The 16,030-nt window shown below is 42.0% G+C and overlaps 1 protein-coding gene across 1 annotated transcript in view; it reads left to right on the top strand.

Annotated features, from left to right (window-relative positions):
- Positions 1-355: 355 nt before the first annotated feature.
- Positions 356-16,030, top strand: part of LOC127938932 (myomegalin) — a 72,671-nt gene continuing 56,996 nt past the window's right edge. The window contains exons 1-2 of the mRNA XM_052535908.1: positions 356-603; positions 3,505-3,560. Coding sequence (XP_052391868.1) covers positions 557-603; positions 3,505-3,560 — 103 coding nt within the window. The 5' untranslated portion in view covers positions 356-556. The remainder of the gene's footprint in view (positions 604-3,504; positions 3,561-16,030) is intronic.

The following is a 16,030-nucleotide window of genomic DNA, read 5'->3' on the forward strand; positions in this document are numbered from 1 at the left end:
ATTTTTTATGCCTTTTTGCACTTTTTGCAGCCAAATAGGATGCAGAACTGTATTAAAGAAGTAGAAATAAAATTCAAAGAGATTCAAATGTAGCATCATCTTTCTTCCTAAAACGAGTTAAAGCTGTCATTATACACACATTATTTCAAGACGCATTAAGCGATGTGTGTAGTTTATATATTTACATTTACTCATTTAGCAGACGCACATATATATATCGTTATTTAATTAATTAAATTAGCACTTATTAACAAATGTAGATTTCATATAAATGCTTCTACTCACTGGTTATCTCACGGTTAGTAAATGTAAACGAGATTAATTGAAGCAGTGAGCGCGTCACGTTGATGCGCGCGGAGAGACGCATGCGCGTTACAGCCGATGCTCTGATGTGCTTCTGCTGATGTAGGTCAGATGTAGCCTGAATGAGTCCAGAAGCAGCTTCACACGAGCCCGTGGATGTAGCACAACCGAACCGGAGCAGACCGGACTCCTTCAGGATCCTCTGTCTGTGAGGAATAACGACGCGCTGCTCGATGGAGCGTCCCGGTGTTTGATGATGAACCGGAGCGGGGCGGAGAGCGCGAGGGCTGCGGCCGAGCGGTGAGGATCTCCGCCATCGATCAGGGCTTCCATTCACATGAATCCGCTCATCACGTCACACACACGGGCCTTCACTTCACAGCTGCACCAGTCTTGTGTTCATATGATCACGACTGATATTCCCGTTTCTCTCGCGGGTTTAGATGAGAGCAGTGCATGACTGCGGACGCACCTGCATGCGCTGTATTTATATGAAACACGATCAGCTGATCAGTCAAGCTACACCCGTTCAGCAGATGATCACTGTCCTCCATCTTCATCTCATAAGCAGAATCACACAGCATCTGTCTGTCATCCTCTGCTTTAACAGCTGCATGTCTTCGCCTCAGATGATCTCAGTATGATATAAAGCAGAGGAGAAATGTTTGAGTTCAGACTGAGATCTTGTGATCGCAGGCTTTGTTTCCTTGGCAGCTGATCTGAGCACAGTTTGAGACTGAGATCTGTCTGTTAGGAGACACTTGTGAGATTACGCAGGTGTTTTTAATAAGAGAAATGTGAGAACAAAGAGCGTCTCGTATATTTGTGCTGACCGTGGGTTTGAGATGAAGGGTGTGTGTGTGTGTGTGTGTGTGTGTGAGATGGTCAGTGCGTCGAATGTGAGGCTCACATTTACTCACATGTCTCCTAATTAAAGCACCTGATTCAATTGTGTGCGTATTTGTCATGCTTTTTGGATTTATTGGATTCATGATTTAACAGTGGATTATTTATTGACATGAAATATCACGCTCAGCTGATGTGATGCTCATCCTCTGCATGTTGTGGAATATGTTATATTAATGGGGTCAGTAATTTGCCATGCTCATTTTGGTTTTGAAAGTGAATTTTAAAATATAAAGCTATATAAATAAAATAAAAAGACTTACTATTGCCTTATTGTACTAATTCAGTTTAAAATTGTTTTTATTTGTCTTTATTTTACGGGATTAGCTCAGATTTCAGATGAATGCCGTCTAGTGTTTAATTTAATGTCCAAATGTGGTGTGTCTTTGCTCTTCAATTACTGTTTATTAATCTTTGTGTTAGGGCTGCACAATCAATCGAAATTAAATCGCAAAGGCAATAAATCGTGATTAGGCAGAAGCTGCGATTGTCACGTGTCTCTTTCAGTGAAGCGCAGTTCTGTGATCCGCGGTAAATCTCCATCTGAAGGCCAGAGGGCGCTCTCGCGCTGAACATACAACTATGCCCCGAAGAAGGAATCCAGGAAATGCCTCACACTGCAGTTGACTAAACCAAGGGGCAAGGAACTCGACCGGAAGTTGAAGTCGGGTGGGGGCTGCCATCTTTTAGCAGAACTTCACTTGCGTTAGCATTCCCATTGACTCCCATTCATTTTGGCGTCACTTTGACAGCGAATAACTTTACATCTGAGGCGTTTAAAGACTCTGTTTGTCCATTATTTATTTCTAAAGATACACGACAATGTATAAAGGGCTCCATTACCTTCTATGTTACATTATGGCCCCGTATATATTTTTGAGCTAACGATAGGCTAACGATTGCGTCATAACCACTCGACTCTCTGTCGCATTACCGTACAGACAGGAGGAGAAGCTCGCAGGCAATTAACTTAATATGGCGTACTGGCGTTACATTTTAAAATACTACACAAAATAATTAATCAGAATACTTACTCCTGCTCACTCACGACAAAGAACTCCCCGCTCAAGCTCGCCGTCTCTGCAAGATTAACGATGGCAGTTTGCACGCACAGCTACTAGAAGATTTACATCTGTCAGACAGGTTGCTGACGTCGTCAAGCTTCGTTTGAGTCTGCGCGTCAGAAACGGAAGTGCTAAAAAACGCTAAAACTGGGCTTCATTTGTCTCAATTGAGTTCCAATGGGGTCGCTGTGTCCATTTCTTTTACTGTCTATGAGGCAATCAGGGGAAGTGGAGGTATAAAGTAAAGGTTACCAAAATTTGCTCCTGTTCACGCTTGCCTTCTCTGGAAGATTCGGTGGGTGATTCAGATTTCTCTTGGCACAGCGATTAGAAGATTATAAGATTTACAGGTTGCTCATGTGACATCTACGTCATCGAGCTCAGTTTGAGTCTGCGCAGTACGCCTGACCCCCAGCAAGTGCGTGCTTCTAATCGACTTCATTTTTCTCCGTTGAATTCAATGGGGTCGCTGTGTGCATTTCTTTTACTGTCTATGAATAAACAGATTTAACTGCTTTCATTGATTCAAAGTGATTAATAAACACAGGGCTACGACTACTATCTGAGTTCTTATTATAATTAGAAAGTATAGCTATAATGAAATGCTAATCAACATTATCTCTGCTTAGAATATAATGAAAAATTGAGTGTGCCTTAATTAATCTTAGAATCCACATCATCTCACAAGGATTTAATTCAAACATTCAACTGACGTTATGAAGTGAGTTTGGAGTTCAAACATTATTAAATGTGGTATTTTCACGTGCTCTCAGATGAAGCAGCATTCATTACACAGAGCTGTAGTTCACGGAGAAGATACGCAAACAGCTGTCATTATCGCCAACGATTTAGTCCATTTGAAAATCTTACAATTATATCGTCTGTGAATATGAATGCGATTTTTCATAGCTTGTTAGAGAACTAGGGCTCTGTGAAGTGAATGCTGCTCCACCTGAAGCAGGTGATGGAGATTTACTGCTAATCACAGAACTGGCTTTAATGAGTAAATGTGCAGGACAATCACGATTAATCATCCAGCCCTACTTTGTGTTATTGTGATGCGGACTGATTTGAAGTGAAATAAAAGACAGTTAATGTCAGTATATATATATGATGTCATTCCAGTGAACAGTTAATTCATTCATGCTGAAGCATTCAGCAAAAGCCATTCAGTAATGTGTTTGTGTGTGAATGAATGCATGATTTATGGATTCTTGTTCTGATTTTTCAGAGATTTTGTTGTGGATGGAGAGATAAATGAATGCGGATCTACTAGTTACATTACAGGTAACACACACACACACACACACGCACACAAATGCAAATATATTACAGTTTTTTTTTTTACAATCATTTTTGCACTGATAACAGAACCTTCATGTCATTTTTCAAAACTCTGGACACAAAACTTAAGGCCCTGGTATATTTCAAACAAAGTTAGTTTTTGTTCTTCGTTTGGGGGCAAAAATTATTTTGAAAAGGCTGAGTGACGGTATACTGTTTCCGAACATTCAGACACCTCTGCGCTGCTGGAGGCGGGGTGTAGATTAATGTAAACCAGACACTTGTGCATGTCCCCTAAACACAACTACGATGAAATGAAGTGTAGGCAATCTAGGTGTGAGACGGACACCAACGATCAGAATATTCTAGACAAAATAATAATGTTTAGCAGCAGTTCAGGGTCAAGTATCATGTTTGCAATACATAAGAACCATAATCAGTCCTCTATGGGAAGTGTGAATGTCTCATAGTCTGAAAACTTTAGCATGATGTGGATAAAAAATATTGGCGTCAGTTTCTTTTATTTTATTAGTGTTCATTTATTTTATTAAACTGGATAAATTGTTACACCCTTTTATATTTTATGTGGTGCCATGATTTATTTTTGATAAAAACAAAGGTTTATTACTGTATGTTCGTTTGGCATTTATTTAATTTATATTTAATTTATTTATTTATTGTATACCCTTTAAATTGGCTCATTGAAAGAACAACAGCAGCAGTATGGTGTAACATTTAAATGAAACGCATGTACTTGGTACTTGCTGCCTTATATCTTTGCTGTTTCCTTTCATTCTTTTTATGGCTTTGGAAAACTTGTCTTGGATGTTTCTCTGGGTTTCTTTTTGCATAACTCTTCATTGTGATTTCATTCTAGGAATTAAATGCTTTCTCTGACTGATCGTACAGGTGCAGATATATTTGTGCTAGCTCAGCTATATCCGACACTCCAGTGTATTCATGTTGCTAAAGACTAGGCCGGAGATATTGTTCTCTCTTGCCTGACCTACGCTGAATTAGAAGCGGACCAAAAAAAAGGACTTCAAAGAATGTGGAGTTTCAGAACACACACCGATTGCGTAACCATCATGGACCAATAGAAACTCAAAGGTTTTTAGGAACCGAAACGAACTCCCCCAGAAAGGTCGCTTTGGTGAGCCATTTCAAACTGCCAAAACAAACTCAAAACGAACTTTGTTTCGGCCTGATTTTGTTCAAATTTATGTCATATCAGTTCGATTTCGTTTGAAGTATATTGGGGCCTTTAAAATTATCATTATTTGTAACAGGCTCTCTAATGTTCAAACTATGCATATTGCCTTCATATCTTTAAAGAAGCCTTGCATTTGGAGAAGCATTGGTTCATGTGATGAAATAAAAATCACAACATAAGGTTTTCCAATGGAAAAAAATCTGATTGGTTGTATCTTATTCTCGCCATGAATATAGCCTTAGAAGCTGGTATGGCGTTTAAAAGAAAAGAAAGAAAGAAAGAAAGAAAAAAATCTGATAAAAAAAAAAAAAAAAAAAAACACAAAATAAAGTATTGAAGAATATTGCTTTTATCTAAAGCAACTTACAAATAAGGACAATAGAAGCAATCAAAACAGCAATGATATACAAGTGCTAGAACAAGTCTAATGAAGCAAGGTTTAAAAAAAAATCATAAATAAAAGGAAAACAGATAGAATAGAGAAAGAATAGATCTATTGTTAGGTGAAATGAAAAGAAAACGGATGAAATACAAAAAGAATTTAGTATTAGTTTTTTTTTTTAGAAAACAATTAGCAAATCAATAGATTACAGGTTAAAAGGGGGACTTTTTTTTTTTTTTTTTTTTTTTTTTTTTTTTTAAGAATAGAATTAGAATAAAGAGTGCTAGAGTTAGAGAGTCAAATAAAGATGTCATTGCATGCATCATCCATGGCCTGGAGAAGAGTGACTTGTTCATGAGGTGCCTTACATAGACCTTTCACCTCCATGTGGAGAAAGACTCCTCAGTGGGATTAAGGAAAGGGGAGTATGGAGATAAATACAGGGTGAGGAATTGTGGATGGGCCTGAAACCATACTTGGATCATTTGAGCATGATGAAACAGAATCAAAAAAACACGGGACGTGATGTTAAACTGTCCATTGTGCCAATGGATGGTATGCACATGAGGTTTGCCTTGATGTTAAGAGTGGCGTGGGAGCTGTACCTCAGATATGGGAAAGATGTAAATTTGGGACACATCATCAGTAGTATGCCTTTGAATCATGGGGTGTTTCGGCCTTTCAATACTAAACACCCTCATCAAAGGTGGCCAGCAACAGGGTGATCAAACCTGAGCTTGTGTCCCATGCCCAATCATGAAAATTGCATAGTTGTTTAAATGGCGCAGCCCACGGGACTATGCAAGGCAGGAGGCGTCCTCTTCCCTGAGTCAAGCGTAGAGCTGACCGCATACCTTGTTCACCCTCTTCATGGAGGGTTGTGACCTGGGTTCTCAAGTGGGTTATAGAGTGGGGGGGATTAGTGAGTGGGTCATGTTGATGCTCTTTGAGCCCAACAAGGGTCCTTCCTTTTAATCCATATCCACTGGCTGCTTCTTTCGGCCGCTTCAGAGACTGATTTAATTGTCTGTCGCAGAGCCTGTCCATGGATGCCAAGGTCTTTCAGCAGTCTGATGGTAGAAGAAGCCACAAAACCTCTGCATCCCACTTCAACCGGATAGACTTTCGCTTTCCACCCTCGTTGTTGAGCGTCTGCTGCCAGTTCTATATAGCGCAGTTTCTTGCGCTCATAGGCCTCATCCGTTGAATTCTCCCATGGGACTGTAAGCTCTATGATATAAACAGTCTTCAATGAAGGGGACCAGAGAACCAAGTCTGGTCTGAGGGTGGTGACTGCAATCTCAGGTGGAAAGATTAGTTGCTGGCCAATATCAACTAGCATCTTCCAGTCCCGGGCCTAGGCTAGCTGTCCAGCTTCTGCTTTTGGTAGGGGGATGTTTGGGCTTTTTCTGCCCCTCTCGGATGAAGGTTGGGGCCATGATGGAATCGATCGCTCTCAGGGGCAGGGAGTTAGTGGTATTCCTCTGGCTCTCAAGAGCTGCTGCCAGACTCTTGAGGACCTGGTTGTGTCTCCAGGTGTAACGACCTTGTGTGAGGCAGGTCTTACAACCGGCCAAGATGTGCTTAAGAGTTGCTGGAGTTGGGCAGAGGGCACAAGTAGGGTCCTCGCCATACCACTGGTTGAGGTTTTTTGGAGATGGGAGCACATCATAGGTGGCTCTGATGATGAAGCTGATGTTGCTTGCCTCCATTTCCCAGAGCTCCCTCCAGCTAAGCTTTCTCCTCTCCAGACCTTCCCACCTCATCCATTGTCCCTGTCTGACAAGAGAGACAGCCTTTGCGCTTCTTTCCGTCTCCTCCTGACGACGAACCTCCTCGACCACCATTTTCCTCCTTTCTGATGTTGAGGCCTTACGCCAAGTTGGCTTACTTGCCGTAAGGCCAAAGCCTCCTCTTCCCAACTGGACATGCCCTACAATGTCACTGTGCTTAAGGGCTGAGGTAGCTTGCTGCACCGCGTCAGATGGTGTCCATTTCCGTCCGGTTACCAGGAGTGGAACGGCATTGCTGATGGTCTGGTCTCTGGAGTCCTTCAAAGTCATCTGGAGTCTCACTTTAGAACACTTGTACTCTTCGGTGAGGCTTGTGATAGGCAGTTCAAGGACCCCTTTGCCATAGAGGCTGATGTTAGTCAGACAGCGTGGGACGCCGAGCCATTTCTTGATGTATGAAGTCATGGTTCGCTCCATCTTCTCCACCGTTGTTATTGGGAGCTCATAAACAGTGAGTGGCCACATTACCCGAGGAAGAAGTCCAAATTGCAGGCACCAGAGCTTGAGCTTCCCTGGCAGTAGGGTACTGTTAATGTCTTCCAGACTATTGGTAATGTCCTGCCTTACTTGCTGCACTTGGTCTTTGTCTCCGAGGCTTGCGTTGTACCATCTACCCAAGCTTTTGACAGGTTGCTCAGAAACTGTTGGTATTGGGTCATCACCAATACAGAACTTCAAATTTTTAAGCTGTCCCTTAACTATTGAGATGCTTCGTGACTTGTTCGGTTTGATTTTCATCCGGGCCCACTTGATGTTCTCCTGCAGTTTACCAAGTAGCCGCCTGGTACATGCTGCAGTAGTGGTCAGAGTGGTCATGTCATCCATGTATGCTCGGATAGGTGGAAGGCGGATCCCGTTCTTAGTTCGCTCACCCCCCACCACCCATCTTGAAGCCCTGATGATGACCTCCATGGCCATTGTGAAGGCCAGGGGTGAGATTGTACAGCCTGCCATGATGCCTACTTCTACGCGCTGCCATGATGTTGTAAAGTCGGCTGTTGTAAAGCACAGTTGCAGGTCTTCGAAGTAGGCTTTTACTAAACTAGTGACAGATGATGGAACGTGGAAGAAGTTGAAGGATTCCCAGAGGAGGTTATGGGGAACTGATCCAAAGGCATTAGCCAGGTCAAGGAAGATGACATGGATGTCTCTTTTGTCTTTCTTCGCCGCTTGGATCTGATGCCAGATCATGCTGGTATGCTCCAAGCAACCAGAGAACCCAGGAATGCCGGCCTTCTGTACGGATGTATCAATGTACTTGTTCTTCTCCAGGTAGGTGGACAACCTCCGTGCTATCACGCTGAAAAAGATTTTTCCCTCAACGTTGAGAAGGCAGATTGGCCGGAATTGACCAATGTCTGTCGCATCCTTCTCCTTGGGAATTAGCACCCCTCCAGCCCTTCGCCACCCCTTAGGTATTATTCACTTCTGCCACACTATCCTCATGAGCCTCCAAAGATAGCGTAGCACATCTGGTGCGTTCTTGTAGAGCTTATACGGTACTCCATTCGGCCCAGGGGCTGATGCTGATCTTGCGCGCCGTACTGTACTCTCTACCTCCTTCCATTTTGGAGGGCCAGTCTCCAGATTGAATTCGGGAGGTTGAATAGGTGGGATGTCATGTGGGATAACTATTTGTTCGTGCCTTTTTGGGTCATGGTTGCCCTTTTCCAGATGTTCTTCCAGTTCCTCCTTGGGAATTTTCAGGATTCCGCTTTTTTCCTTAGCGAAGAGATCTTTAACGAACTTGAAGGGGTTTTTGTAGAACCGTGTTCTTGTGTGTTCCTTCTTCTTGCGAAGTTTCCTCAGGTTCTCTGCTCTTCGCAAGGTTGCCAACCGACACTTGATGTCCCCCTGGAGTAGCATGAGACCCTCTCTCTCTGCATCAGAGGCCTTCTTCCACTGCTTTCTCAGCTGCCTTCTCTCTCTGACCAGAATTTCGATCTCTTGCTGCCTCCTGGATTTGGCTGGTGCTGATATTGCTTTGTTGCTTCTCCTAGCGTTTACTCCAAAGCGCTCTTCTCCATAGTGGTAGATGATGTCAACCATCCTTTCCAGCTTTTTCTCTGCTGTGCCCACTTGTTGCTCCAGGATTTTGTCAGGTCGTTATTGATTATTTCCCACTCTCTCTTTTCAACAGCTTTGGGCCACTTCACACTCGGTCTGTGCCCTTTGATCTTTTCCTCCTTGGGAGGTCTCTGTGGTTGAGTGGGTTCCTCCACCGGCATTTCTGTGCTTGTATTATCCTCCTCAGGGACACTGGTACTGATGCTCTGCGAACTTTGGTTTTTATCCCGTCGCTGTGCTTCAATCGACTGATTTGACTGGTTGCTTCGTAGGAAGTACTGGTCAATGCGAGGCCCTTGTCTCTGCTCTTTCAAGCACCCTCTCTTTCCTTGGTGGGTCCTCAATCCCCTGAATGATGTTATTTTCGCCCAGCCACAGGTGCACACTTGAAGAGAATGTCCAGCTGCTGCTGTGGTTGTCTCATGTGCCGTGTTCTTGCTCGTAGTCATGTCCGTTCCTGAGTCTGTAACCATGCTGTCAGTCATTGAGCCATCTTGCGCCCCCGCTCTCGCAGGCTCTGGGGGTATGTTCCTTTGTTCACTTTCTGTAGCATTTAGCGGGTGTCTCCAACAAACTGAAGCAGCGTCGGAGACTGCCGCCATGGGTAGCTAGCCCATGACAGCCCCAGTGGGGACTATTCCCTCCAGTCAGCAGTCTCTCCAAGCTGTCACACAGACTTTCCTATGTTGTCAGCTGTCCTTTCACAGCGGTCACTGGACAAGTCCAGATATTCAGAATCAAAAAAACACGGGACGTGATGTTAAACTGTCCATTGTGCCAATGGATGGTATGCACATGAGGTTTGCCTTGATGTTAAGAGTGGCGTGGGAGCTGTACCTCAGATATGGGAAAGATGTAAATTTGGGACACATCATCAGTAGTATGCCTTTGAATCATGGGGTGTTTCGGCCTTTCAATACTAAACACCCTCATCAAAGGTGGCCAGCAACAGGGTGATCAAACCTGAGCTTGTGTCCCATGCCCAATCATGAAAATTGCCTAGTTGTTTAAATGGCGCAGCCCACGGGACTATGCAAGGCAGGAGGCGTCCTCTTCCCTGAGTCAAGCGTAGAGCTGACCGCATACCTTGTTCACCCTCTTCATGGAGGGTTGTGACCTGGGTTCTCAAGTGGGTTATAGAGTGGGGGGGATTAGTGAGTGGGTCATGTTGATGCTCTTTGAGCCCAACAAGGGTCCTTCCTTTTAATCCATATCCACTGGCTGCTTCTTTCGGCCGCTTCAGAGACTGATTTAATTGTCTGTCGCAGAGCCTGTCCATGGATGCCAAGGTCTTTCAGCAGTCTGATGGTAGAAGAAGCCACAAAACCTCTGCATCCCACTTCAACCGGATAGACTTTCGCTTTCCACCCTCGTTGTTGAGCGTCTGCTGCCAGTTCTATATAGCGCAGTTTCTTGCGCTCATAGGCCTCATCCGTTGAATTCTCCCATGGGACTGTAAGCTCTATGATATAAACAGTCTTCAATGAAGGGGACCAGAGAACCAAGTCTGGTCTGAGGGTGGTGACTGCAATCTCAGGTGGAAAGATTAGTTGCTGGCCAATATCAACTAGCATCTTCCAGTCCCGGGCCATGGCTAGCTGTCCAGCTTCTGTTTTGGTAGGGGGATGTTTGGGCTTTTTCTGCCCCTCTCGGATGAAGGTTGGGGCCGTGATGGAATCGATCGCTCTCAGGGGCAGGGAGTTAGTGGTATTCCTCTGGCTCTCAAGAGCTGCTGCCAGACTCTTGAGGACCTGGTTGTGTCTTCAGGTGTAACGACCTTGTGTGAGGCAGGTCTTACAACCGGCCAAGATGTGCTTAAGAGTTGCTGGAGTTGGGCAGCAGTGGTGGAGGAAGTACTTAAGTTTAGTACTTAAGTAAAAGTAAAACTACCCTGCAAAATATATACTTAAGTAAAAGTATAATTACTACATCAACATCTTACTTAAGTAAAAGTCATAAGTACATACTTTTAAATTTACTTTAAAGTATTTTTTTAAGTAAAAGTACAATCAGTTGTCTCAATGTCTGGGCTGTTCAATTGTAACAATCACAAACAATATCTATTGTGTACTGGAAAGAGTTGTTGTGCAATACTGACACTGTAAAAATCTGGTTATTTACTAATTACTCATTAAATAATAATTAGGCTAATGACATACAATTTATTTTATTTTTACTATACTATTAAGAGCAGTAAAAAAAACTCAAAAGTACACAGGTGAGTGTTATTCTGAACACTTTAATCAAATTTGTATGACCAGTTTATTCTGCACAATATTATTCTGCTCAATATTACATTTATTTCTGTATTTTTGATCAAATAAATGCAGGCTTGATAAGAAGAAGAAACTTCTGTCAAAAACATTAAAAATAGTAATGTTTCCAAACTTTTGGCCTGTACTGTGTATATATATATATAATATCATGATATTGACGAAAAACCACTGTCATAGTTCAAAATTCATATATCAAACCAAGATATAGTTTTGCCTGCATGCTTACTTGTGAATGTCAAATAAATACCCAATGTTGTATGGTAAAGAAGCTAGGAGCCGACGCCGTATAAATAGTTTGAACATTTTTTCATCGAGTCAAAACAAACAGCTATTTTAGCCAACTACGAATGTACAGATATAGCAGTAGTTTGCTCATCTCCAAAAATGTAACGTACTAGCAAGCTATCGTCCCTGCTGTGCTAATAACCAGCTAAAGAAGTTGCCCTGTTAGGGTAATAGTTACCACTAACTTACGTCAAACAAATATTATAATATCTTCGATTTACATCAGTTCCGCTTGTGTTGTTTCAAAACACGCGCTGAGCGCGTGAGTTCTTTGGCCAATCAGATCTCCGATCTGTTTCAACGTGCATTGGCCAGCAACGCCAAAACGTCAGTCGACCAAAAAAAATTTTATGCAAGATTCGGAAGGATGTAACGACACGCATTTTAATAATGTAGTGGAGTAGAAAGTACAGATAATTGCTGAAAAATCTACTTGAGTAAAAGTATAAGTATGCATTATTTTTTTTACTTAAGTAAAGTATAGATACGTAAAAATTTACTCAAGTACAGTAACGAAGTACAAATACTTCGTTACATTCCACCACTGTTGGGCAGAGGGCACAAGTAGGGTCCTCGCCATACCACTGGTTGAGGTTTTTTGGAGATGGGAGCACATCATAGGTGGCTCTGATGATGAAGCTGATGTTGCTTGCCTCCATTTCCCAGAGCTCCCTCCAGCTAAGCTTTCTCCTCTCCAGACCTTCCCACCTCATCCATTGTCCCTGTCTGACAAGAGAGACAGCCTTTGCGCTTCTTTCCGTCTCCTCCTGACGACGAACCTCCTCGACCACCATTTTCCTCCTTTCTGATGTTGAGGCCTTACGCCAAGTTGGCTTACTTGCCGTAAGGCCAAAGCCTCCTCTTCCCAACTGGACATGCCCTACAATGTCACTGTGCTTCAGGGCTGAGGTAGCTTGCTGCACCGCGTCAGATGGTGTCCATTTCCGTCCGGTTACCAGGAGTGGAACGGCATTGCTGATGGTCTGGTCTCTGGAGTCCTTCAAAGTCATCTGGAGTCTCACTTTAGAACACTTGTACTCTTCGGTGAGGCTTGTGATAGGCAGTTCAAGGACCCCTTTGCCATAGAGGCTGATGTTAGTCAGACAGCGTGGGACGCCGAGCCATTTCTTGATGTATGAAGTCATGGTTCGCTCCATCTTCTCCACCGTTGTTATTGGGAGCTCATAAACAGTGAGTGGCCACATTACCCGAGGGAGAAGTCCAAATTGCAGGCACCAGAGCTTGAGCTTCCCTGGCAGTAGGGTACTGTTAATGTCTTCCAGACTATTGGTAATGTCCTGCCTTACTTGCTGCACTTGGTCTTTGTCTCCGAGGCTTGCGTTGTACCATCTACCCAAGCTTTTGACAGGTTGCTCAGAAACTGTTGGTATTGGGTCATCACCAATACAGAACTTCAAATTTTTAAGCTGTCCCTTAACTATTGAGATGCTTCGTGACTTGTTCGGTTTGATTTTCATCCGGGCCCACTTGATGTTCTCCTGCAGTTTACCAAGTAGCCGCCTGGTACATGCTGCAGTAGTGGTCAGAGTGGTCATGTCATCCATGTATGCTCGGATAGGTGGAAGGCGGATCCCGTTCTTAGTTCGCTCACCCCCCACCACCCATGAAACTGAAGATCATCCCAAACTATTATGTAGGTCACACCATCAGTTCTACAGACCTGATTTAGCTCATCAAGGAAGGCTATGAGGTGAGCTGCATTATATGACACTCCATCTTCTGATATAGCTGCACACATGGTGATATTGGTTCCACATTGTCCAGATACTTGGATGGTTGCCCGTTGGTCAATTAAATTCTGACCTCTCCTCCTTGTCTTGGCCAGGTTAAAAAATATCCAAAAATATGAATTTGTGATCATTTTCATCAGCATCCAGCTCCATCACCCTCTAAAAAGACAAAGACAATTACAAATTACAATAATGTAAAATATTTGCCAAAAACTGTCTTCGGTTGCTTCACTCTATCTGTATGTCTTTCAAAATGCACATGGTAGTTGTTTGAAGACACTTGATGTCTTTTCAGCACCTGTGCAGTAATTGGCACACTTATGGCTTCCAAAAACATTGTCATTGTCCAAGATTGATGAATATAATTTCTGGACAGAAAAGGAAATATCTGTTTTAGTCTTATAATCAGGGTTAGGTTCTTCTACACCCTTGTTAATCAGCTATTTCCCTCTGATTTTAGGAATAAATTATGGGTAAGGTTAGGTTTAGCAGTAGGGATTGGATTAAGTCTATTTTTGGACAATAATATTGATCAAGTATCATCAAAAGATGTTGTTCCAGGAACATGTCTTACTTGGCAAAAGGGTTAGCTTAAACTTTAGTGGATTCTGAAGACCTGCCAGTTCTCATTGCAGAAAGTTCTGATGATTGAGATGATCTTCTGAGATTTGGCTGAAACATTGTAGCTGCTGCACTCATTGTCATGCACTGTAAAAAATGAATCATGGGTCTTGTAATTTTCATCAAAAAAATTAAGGTGATAATTAAAAATAATGTGTGGATTTCATTAAAGAAATTGTGATTCAGTGTTGTATAGAAAATAATGAGGACTTTTTACTAATAAAACCAAGAGATGCGTTTTCCTCATTTTGTTTTAGGAGACTTAAGCAGTTTTGGTGCTTGAATTGGGGAACTGATTAAACTAAAATAATTAAGGAAAGAAGGCTGCCTATTTAATTTAAGTGAATTAGCTAAATTTAGCAGTTTTATTTTAGAGGTGATTGTTAGTTCCCAGCATGCTTTGCATATGGCTGGATATGGAGAGTAAATTTTGAAATTAAATGCTACTTTATGTTTTTGAGAGAAGGGAGGCATCTATTAATATTTAATGTTCAGTTACATTTTACATTTTTAAGAGTTTCTGTAACATCGAAGTTTCCATTGCACAGTGCAATCGTTACTGTGCAGAAGAGTAGAGCTTGTAGTTATGGATACTACTCTTCTAAGGCATTAATGAGCAGTACTTTCCAGTATTTCTCAAGTATTTTCCTATTTGAGCTGATTGGCTGTATACAGTCTTGTAAATGTATAAAATAACAAAATACAAACAGATCTCTTTTAAAATCACCGACTTTTGAGAATAAACTTAAAATAAATGAGCACATTTGCCTAATTATATTAAATTTATTGTGCCATAGACTAAATAATTTAGGAATTTTTACTTAATTTATTTGGGTAAATTTCACTAAAAAAACAACAACCTTAAAATCTACTCAAATATAATATGTGTAATATTGTTACCATAATTTTTTTAAGCAGATAGCATGTAATATTTTTTACAGTGTGTCATGATTTCTGATATAGTCTACAACTATAGCTCTGATTTTATTTGACGCTCTTTGCTGTTCCTGCTGGTGTCTAGGTCTGAGGGCTTGTCAGTGATCATCCACATACCTCCTTAAAGGGCTGCTTGTCCCCTTATATTCCTCTGACCACCATGTAATCCTTGCCTTTCACCTTCCTCTTCTGACTCCATGTCCTCATTGTGTTGAGTAGGATACTATAATTTCACTTATCTTATTTATATATGTGTGCAAATATGTGAAATCAATGAGCAGTAATGAGTAGCTATTAACTCATTAAAACCACAAAAGCAATTACATAAAAGTAATCTTACACACAGTAATGTTTAATATGAAAATGTGTTCTGTAAAAGTGGTACTTGAGACCATAGAAATCATATCTGATAAAGAATGAAATATGACACCCATAGATAATGTAGTCCGTCTGGGTCATATCCTGTGGTAAATGGTGTCAATTAATCTATCCTTAATCTACCCTATCTGACATTCTTGATCTAAACATGGAATATCAGTTTCCATAAAAGCTTCAAGAGTAATGCATCACTGGTTTAGCTCTTTCCTGGCTTATTTCCTAGTCAAGGCAAGCCACCTTTATTTATATAGCACTTTAAACAAAATACATTGCGTCAAAAAAACTGAACAACATTCATTAGGAAAACAGTGCTTTCAATAATGCAGAATGACAGTTAAAGGCAGTTCATCATTGAATTCAGTGATGTCATCTCTGTTCAGTTTAAATAGTGTCTGTGCATTTATTTGCAATCAAGTCAATGATATCGCTGTAGATGAAGTGACCCCAACTAAGCAAGCCAGAGGCGACAGCGGCAAGGAACCGAAACTCCATCGGTGACAGAATGGAGAAAAAACCTTGGGAGAAACCAGGCTCAGTTGGGGTCAGTTCTCCTCTGACCAGACGAAACCAGTAGTTCAATTCCAGGCTGCAGCAAAGTCAGATTGTGCAGAAGAATCATCTGTTTCCTGTGGTCTTGTCCTGGTGCTCCTCTGAGACAAGGTCTTTACAGGGGATCTGTATCTGGGCTCTAGTTGTCCTGGTCTCCGCTGTCTTTCAGGGCAGTAGAGGTCCTTTCTAGGTGCTGATCCACCATCTGGTCTGGATACGTAC

Source organism: Carassius gibelio, chromosome A2, assembly GCF_023724105.1.
Source record: "Carassius gibelio isolate Cgi1373 ecotype wild population from Czech Republic chromosome A2, carGib1.2-hapl.c, whole genome shotgun sequence".
NCBI lineage: Eukaryota > Metazoa > Chordata > Actinopteri > Cypriniformes > Cyprinidae > Carassius > Carassius gibelio.